The 7,834-nt window shown below is 38.9% G+C and overlaps 1 protein-coding gene across 3 annotated transcripts; it reads right to left on the bottom strand.

Annotated features, from left to right (window-relative positions):
* Window positions 1-2,437: 2,437 nt before the first annotated feature.
* On the bottom strand, window positions 2,438-6,166 carry Ct47b1 (cancer/testis antigen family 47, member B1). Of its 3 annotated transcripts, none has more exons than XM_039100440.2 (5): window positions 6,051-6,166; window positions 5,083-5,963; window positions 3,860-3,998; window positions 3,185-3,226; window positions 2,438-2,664 (listed from the first exon to the last, which is right to left on the bottom strand). In XM_039100440.2, exons 2-4 carry the CDS (start codon window positions 5,804-5,806, stop codon window positions 3,223-3,225), a joined length of 867 nt encoding a protein of 288 aa, XP_038956368.1. In that variant the 5' UTR covers window positions 5,807-5,963; window positions 6,051-6,166; the 3' UTR covers window positions 2,438-2,664; window positions 3,185-3,222. The 3 variants fall into 3 exon arrangements, with proteins under 3 accessions (XP_038956368.1, XP_038956369.1, XP_063136638.1); XM_039100441.2 differs by having other exon boundaries at window positions 3,201-3,226; XM_063280568.1 differs by having other exon boundaries at window positions 2,438-3,998; window positions 6,051-6,157.
* Between the last annotated feature and the right edge of the window lie 1,668 nt (window positions 6,167-7,834).

Genomic DNA, 7,834 nt, shown 5'->3' with positions numbered 1-7,834 from the left:
GCTGTCTTCAGACACACCAGAAGAGGGCATCGGCTCTCTTTACAGATGGTTGTGAGCCACCATGTGGTTGCTGGGAATTGAACTCAGGACCTCTGGAAGAGCATTCAGTGCTCTTAACCACTGAGCCATCTCTCCAGCCCCCGTTGTAATCTTATATGTATTCCCCATAGTATAGAAGTCAGTATAGACTTGATCCTGAGACACGTTTAAACGGAGTAATTTGTCAGTTTCCACCTGGTATTGATTCTGGCAAGCAGAATAGTCTTGAAAGCATGTAACTCAAAATTCAGCAATAGTAAAATGTTCTCAAGAAGACTAGACTTTGGATGGCTTGAAATGGCTAAAATTGTTTTTTAAAGGTGCTGGGGAAATGGTTCACAGAGTGAAGGTCTTGCTGCTCAAATAGGGGAACACATGAGTTTGGATCATATCACCAACTAGGTGGAACATGTATTTGCAATCACACCAGTACAGGGGCCGGAGAGTTCCAGGGGACTAGTTCCATATGTGCTTGCAGTGTGCGAGCCCTCTACACACATACTCCTACTTTTTGAAAAGGATATATTTGAAAGGGGTATAGTCACACTTCAGTATTTTCCGGTCACATGAACTATATGTTTTCTTCCTAGTATGATTTATAAATTATTTTCAGTAATACAGGTAGATAGAAGCAGATACAATTAAGAATTTGTCGAAAATACTATTTAGTCTGATTTGGTTTTGCAAATTGGTTAATGTTCATAACTATGCAATTTCATTTTTATGTTGCAAAAATCAAACTACTTTGCCTTTTTTTCTTTTTCTTTTTCTTTCTTTCTTTTTTTTTTTTTTTTTTTTTTTTTTTTTTTTTTTTTTTTGGAGCTGGGGACCAAACCCAGGGCCTTGCTAGCAAGCGCTCTACCACTGAGCTAAATTCCCAACCTTTACTTTGCCTTTTTAATGGCAATGAAAGCTAGTTTTATACTAAGCTTGAGTTATTTTCTCATCCAGAGAAACTACCACCAGTGGAAACTTGAATAGTCAGATAAGCATAAAGCAAAGAGACCTCCGATACTAAACCCAGGAACTCTGTCTAACAAAACTATCTTCCAGAATTGAAGAACAAAGAGTGTTTCACAACACAAACAAGGTTAAATAATTTATATCCACCAAACCAGCCCCGCAGAGAATACTGGAAACTTCCGACTATGAAGAGAACTAAGTGTATCCAAGAAGCCATAGGCTAAAAACAAATGAAGCTACAATTACTGAAGAACAAATAGGACCGTGAACACAAACAGAAGAGACAGAATTCAATGCACACCTTCAAATAGTTATTTTATTCAACCAAAAAGACACAACTTCAGTGAATTGCAAAACAAAATCCATCTTTCTGCTGTCTACAAGCAATCCATTTTAGCTTTAAGGACTGGTAGCACCTTACAATGAGAGGACAGAGAAAAGCATTTCAAGCAAATGGGACTTGGGAAAAAACCAAAGCAGTGTTATCCTAGTATCTGTATAAATAGTAGCTAAACTCTAATAAGAAAAGATAAAGAAGTCATTCTGATAAAGGGAACAATGAATCAAAAATGCATCACAGGGACTGGAGAATAAACTCAGCGCTTAAGAGCATTTGCTGCCCTTCTAGAAGACTGGAGTTCGCTACCTAACTCTTACACCTCTTGGAACTCCATCTCCAAAGGATCTGGTGCCTTCGTCTGGTCTGTATGGGTACCCACCCACCCACTGAGACACTCACACTTAAATAAAAGTTAAAAAATATTTTGAAAAGTCCCTTGAAATTCTTAAATAAGGAAAAATTATTATATTGAAAAAATAGAATAAAAATATTATACATGTAAAAATTAGCCCAATAGGTTGTCATTTAGGCATGCAGTCAATAAGATATTGTACATTGTTTTTCACACAGCATATGGCAAATCAGTCTAGCTGTATTTTAAATATCCAATAGATACATGAGAGTAGTCACTCGTGTAGGAGAGAAAACACTAAAGCCTTGCTTTCTCACATATAAAAATTGTTTTAGAATTGACATTTAATTTCATTTTAACCACAATAAAATGACTAAAATAAGTTTGCTTTACAATTAAAGTAGTGTGGCCAAAGAAGTAAAAAGTAGAAATAAGTCAGGAATATTTATCTAAATGAAAGCTACTAATATTTCTATTTCTTTTTTTTTTTTACAATATGTTTGTTTTGCTTTACCCAATATTGTCAAACATATCTGTAACAGGTAAGAGAAAATGCATGCATAACTGGATAGTATCATGGAGTTTTAACTAATGCTTTAAACTTCATCTTCCTACTCATAAAATTGTTTTAACCTTGTTATTTTAATTATTGGATTGCAATAAAGGACTTTAAAATAAGAATGAATTACTACAAAGTTATTCTTGTCAAATAAACATGAAAGCAGTAGAATAGAATTACAGTGTTGTTTCCAAATCATGCCTGTGTTTTATTTTATTACATGACATTGTTTCATTTAGAACTTGAACGAACCATGTTAAATGTAGAAGGAGGGATTTTTGCTATTGGATAATGAACTTTAGGATGAAGTCATTGTTGAAACTTTGTTGGGCTTCTAAGAAGTGGAAAGTCTACATTTGGTGAACTTCATTAAACCTTCTTTCTTCATCCTTTTCTTCCTATTCTTCTTAACTAGAAGAGAAAATGAAGAATTATGCAAGATTAATTTGGCTCTTATATTTAAGAAAACAACCAGCCTTTCTGAATGCCTGCTGCGTTTGTGCTATATCTCAATAATTATAAAAGAACACATGCTTTCTTCTTATGAATCAAACCCATGGCTCTCAGGGTACTTATGCAACTGATCATCTGATTACACCAACTTTTTGGCTATTAGTCTGTCCTACACACACACACACACACACACACACACACACACACAGAGAGAGAGAGAGAGAGAGAGAGAGACAGAGAGAGAGAGAGAGAGAGAGACAGACAGACAGACAGACAGACAGACAGACAGACAGACAGACACAAGCATGTGGTCAGCTCCTGAAATTTGAACTCAGAGCCCTGCAAATGTCAACCCCACACTCTACTCCATGGAGCAAAACCCCAGTCTTGTATTCTGCTTGAAAGGCTCTGTTGGCATGTAAAGAAAGTCATTGAACTATAAAAGCCAGTGTTAATTCCACCAATAATGCTTCCTTACCCTCCCAGACCTTTACCTCCACATATTTTATGGATCACTCAGCTGTGAAAATAAAAGAGAAGAAAAATTAATTTAAAGAGATAGTCCTTAAATTTTAATTATCAATTTGGTGTGCTAAATGTTCATATTAGAACTAAATTTCTTTTGACTGGTATAAAATATAAAAATCCACAGCTAAATGAATAGTTAGGTGTTAACCATTGAAAAAATCCTCCTACTTAAAGTGCCTAACATTTTTACTATTTGTCCATAGGGACCTTAAAAGCATTGTTTCCTACTTAGAATAGAGGAAATATGCATAACTGTGGCCAAGCCCTGGGGACTTAATTAGTGCCTGGCCCAGCCATCACCACTGTTACTTTAGACAATTGTTCTTTAAACACATATTCATCTAGATCTGATGCAAGTATAAAGTCTAATATATTTACTACTTGTTATTAGTCTTACATCATGGACAAAAGACCTCAGAATAAGTGAGGGACAGCCACAAAGGACACACCACGTTTTAGATTAGTAGGTACATGAATATTTTAGTCACATTCTAAGAAAGTTAAATTGAATTTTGTTTGAATTCAAAGTAAAGCTTTCCTCAATTAATTAATTAGAATTTAAAAAGAAAAAGCTGATAAATAGCTATAGGGAAGGTGATTGATACTCAAAGCTATACACAGAGACCTGAATTTGTTGGTGCAGTAGTCTTCTGCATCTGAATCCATTTTCTCAAAGCCTTCATTTTTCATTTCTTCTTCCTCTTCCTCTTCTTCCTCATCAACTATGTTGTCATCTTTATACTGTCTAGCACAATGGTTTTCACCTATTTATTTAGTAAAGATCATTACAAACCACACAGCAAAACAATTTGCATATTTATACTCTTGGGAGAAACAGGGAGGCATGAGTAAGTACAAAAACAGTAGTTGGTACCTTCCTACTGTTCATGCTACGCTTCCCTAACCCTGACACTTCTGCCACCTGACCATTTTTCTAGTGACATTATTCCTTTTCCTAGCAAATGTCTCATGCAATGATGTTCATTTCTTCTCCTTTGAAGGAGACATCAGAAGTGTTAGTCACCTTGCATCCATTATACCTTGGGCAGAACATTAGAAGTAAGATACTTTTGTTTGCCTCAAATACAAATTCCATAATGAATTTTTCTCAAGCCATGAATAACAACACTTCTTTTTCAGCAAGTGCTTCAAAACTACTTCATCAATACAGGGAATCAAATATCCAAGAACTTTTACACTTTTAAAAACCATAAACTCGGGGTTGGGGATTTAGCTCAGTGGCAGAGCACTTGCCTAGCAAGCACAAGGCCCTGGGTTCAGTCCCCAGCTCCGAAAAAAAAGAAAAAAGAAAAAAAAACCCATAAACTCAAAATGAAGAATACCATTTTCTTGTTCTTTTGTTGTCAGCCTTACCTTCTATTAGCTCCCAGGCTCTCTTTTGGACACCTTGGCCACATAGTGAGCTCAAGGCCAACCTAGCTATGTGAGACTGTCACAAAACAAACACCTCTAAAGGTTGTCATAGAATTGGCCTAGTCACCTAGGCCTATGATCTCAGCACTCAGTAGCCAGCATAGGCAGGGAATTGTGAGGGAACGTCAGTCTGTGCTACAGAGTGAGTTTCAGGCTCACCCAGGCTAAATAAATAATGAGGCCTTGTCTCAAAACAAATGAACAAAAGCGAAAACAACGACAAAAAAAAAACAGTCTTATAACCTTTGACTTTATGTGTACAACCCACCCAACCATTACTTTCCCCACCAGAGGCCAACACTGAACAGCCAATTGTTTCTCACCTAGAGCAGCAGCCTCCCTCCCAGTGCCAATCTTTGCCCTTCTGCCTCCCCAGTACTGTTTGCCTCTAGGACCCTAGGCCTTTTTCCTTACCTTCAGAAGTCATGGCTTGCCCTATGATTTCCTTTGCTGGCTCTTCTGCTGCTGCCTCTTCTGCCACCTCTTCCACTGCTTGTCCGGCTGCCCTAAATGCTGGCTCCTGCAGGTAATCTTCCTCGAAGTCAGCAGGCTCTTCCAGCTCTGGAAATGTGGAGATAACCTCCGGAAGGTCGGAGCCCTGATGCTCATACTCTGAGGCCCTCACTGTTGATGGGATGGGCCCGGGTGGTACTTGGAGCTCACGTGGGTGGCCAGATTCAGAAGTGTTAGATGAGCCCATCACTTGGTTTTCTCGGGGGTCTCTAACCAGGATGTGGTCGTTGTAATAGACACGATTGAGAATGGCATGGACCAGATCCAGAAACATAAACCGGAAGCCAGCCATTGGGAAATGATGGGCATCCACCACGTTTTGATTTGCTAAATCACTTTCCTGGTGCTGGTCATCTTCCTCTTCCTCAACAGCTTCAATATCCGAGTCTTCCTCAACATTCACACTCTCTCTCCTGTCACCCTCCTGCTCCGGGTTTCTTTCGGGCCCAACATCCTCCACCTCTCTATGACAATCTACCACTACTTCTTCAGCTTCAAGTGTGGCAGAGGACCCATCTAGGCCTACCGCGCCGCCCTCTGCAGCTTCCAGTACCCACTCTCCCTCAAGAGTTACTGGGTTGTCTCGGCTCTCTCTGGTTGGATCTCGACGCCCTCTGGTCGACATGACACTAGTAGATACCTCAACAAGGCCTTGACTGACCTGGGATAATGATGATAATGACTACTCAGACTGCAACGGCCAAGATGACACCAGATGGCTACGGAGTGCGAGATGACAACAAGGCCTCTGGTAAAGATTATGATTAGGAAGCTCCTGGTCCCTAAAGACAAGTTGGGAAGGGCGTGCTCAGAGGAGACAGGGTTTTGGAAGAGACAGCAGGAGAAGGGATAAAAGTCTGTGATGGTACCTGAGGTAGTCCCATGGAAGTAGCAGGGACGTGATGGCAGAAGCGACCGGCCCAGGCGGAGGCCAACCCAAGCGCCTCTGCTAACATCCGGGGACTAGATGGAAAACGCTTATGTCATAGGTGGTGGGGGCGGGACTTATGAAGGCTACATAAACGGTTTTGTCATTACATAGTCTAAGCTGATTGGCTGATAAGTGAAGATTGATGTGTCCATCATCCAATAAATGATTGAAAACCTTGCGGTGGTGGGGTGATAGTTAGGAAATACCATCTTTTTGTTCGTTCGTTTATGCTCTTAGAAATCCGGGCTCTCTTTAAATCAAAGTCAACCCTATTGCTCCTCTCCCCTCCTCTCTTAAAGGTGTATGTGCTAGTGTATGCCTAGTGAGTGTTGGAACCTACGAGGGCATCAGATTACCCTAGAACCAGCATTAAAGGCAATTATGAGCAGGCTGATGTCAGTGCTGGGAACAAAATTCTGGAAGATCAGCAAGTGTTCTTAGCTGCCGAGCCGCCTCACCATCCCTGGTGCTACTCTCTTGATTCTGTGGTTATCAGCTAAAATATAGTTGAAGGATTCTAAGTTAGGGAAGCTTCTTCTGTAAAGTGTAGAGAGTATATATTTTAGGTTCTCAAGGTCCCAGAGAAAGCTAAAACCTAAATTATTATATATTTATGAAAGGAAAGAAATCATTTGCACAAATACTATACTAAGACATGGTAAGTGCATTTATTTTTAAAGGAATTAAGGTCAAGACTGAACTTTTGGGAGGCCAATACTGCCTAAATAAGGTTTAATGTTCACGTGCTCTATCGTCAAAATTGATTGTAAATGTTCATCTGTTGATTTGTAAACAGCTTTATAGCCTTTTACAAACTTTAGAATATTTTGTTAAGATTACAAATTCAGAGGTTGGAGAGGTAGCCCAGTCGTTAAGAGAATTCCATGGCTCTTTCAGAGAACCCTAGTTCAATTTTCAGCATCCAAAGAGCGGCTAACAACTGTCTGTAACTCTAGTTCCAGAGGACTCAATGCCACCTTCTGGCCTCCATGAATGCTGCACGTACATGGTGCACAGACATACATGCAGACAAAACACCAATACATTTAATAATAAATATATATTTTTAAAAGATAGTGAATTCACTTTATAAACATCTTTGAAATAGTGGCTTATATCTTCTAGGAACAAAATACCCTCTTCAACTTCATTCTTTTCTGTGGTCTCAGATATTTTGTCTGACAGCTTTTGTGGGTTTGATATTTCTGTACACTTATTTTTTATTATTAATCAAATGTACATTTTTATAGTTTTAAAGCTAGAATTGAAAAGCAGTTTTGCAAATATGACTTGATCTCAAAGTGTGTGTTAAAATCAAGGCTTATTTGAATTTCTACACAAATTATTTGTTGCTCAATTAAATTTGGTGATTAGTTTTTCTCCACTTTTTTAAAAATTACACAATCATTTTATTAGTTCTTTGGGAAGTTAATATAAGCTATCTTGATTGTATTCACCCAACACTCCCCTCCTTACCCTTCCCACCCCCACCCCACTGTGTCCTTTCTTTTCTTTAGAGACTATCTTGGTTCTGTAGCTCTTATAATATTTGTGCCCCTCTCCCCTTCTGAAATGTTCCCTGAATCTTATGTGTAGGGTTTGAATTGTAAATGTATTCACTGGGAGTCCACACTCCATGGTCGGTTGATTTCTGCATTTTTACTGGTTGTAATTTTCTATCATGATCTCCATCTGCTAAAAAACAGGAAGGGTTTTTGGATG

Source organism: Rattus norvegicus, chromosome X (genome assembly GCF_036323735.1).
Source record: "Rattus norvegicus strain BN/NHsdMcwi chromosome X, GRCr8, whole genome shotgun sequence".
Taxonomy (NCBI): Eukaryota; Metazoa; Chordata; class Mammalia; order Rodentia; family Muridae; genus Rattus; species Rattus norvegicus.
This window is presented reverse-complemented; position numbering and strand designations above follow the sequence as displayed.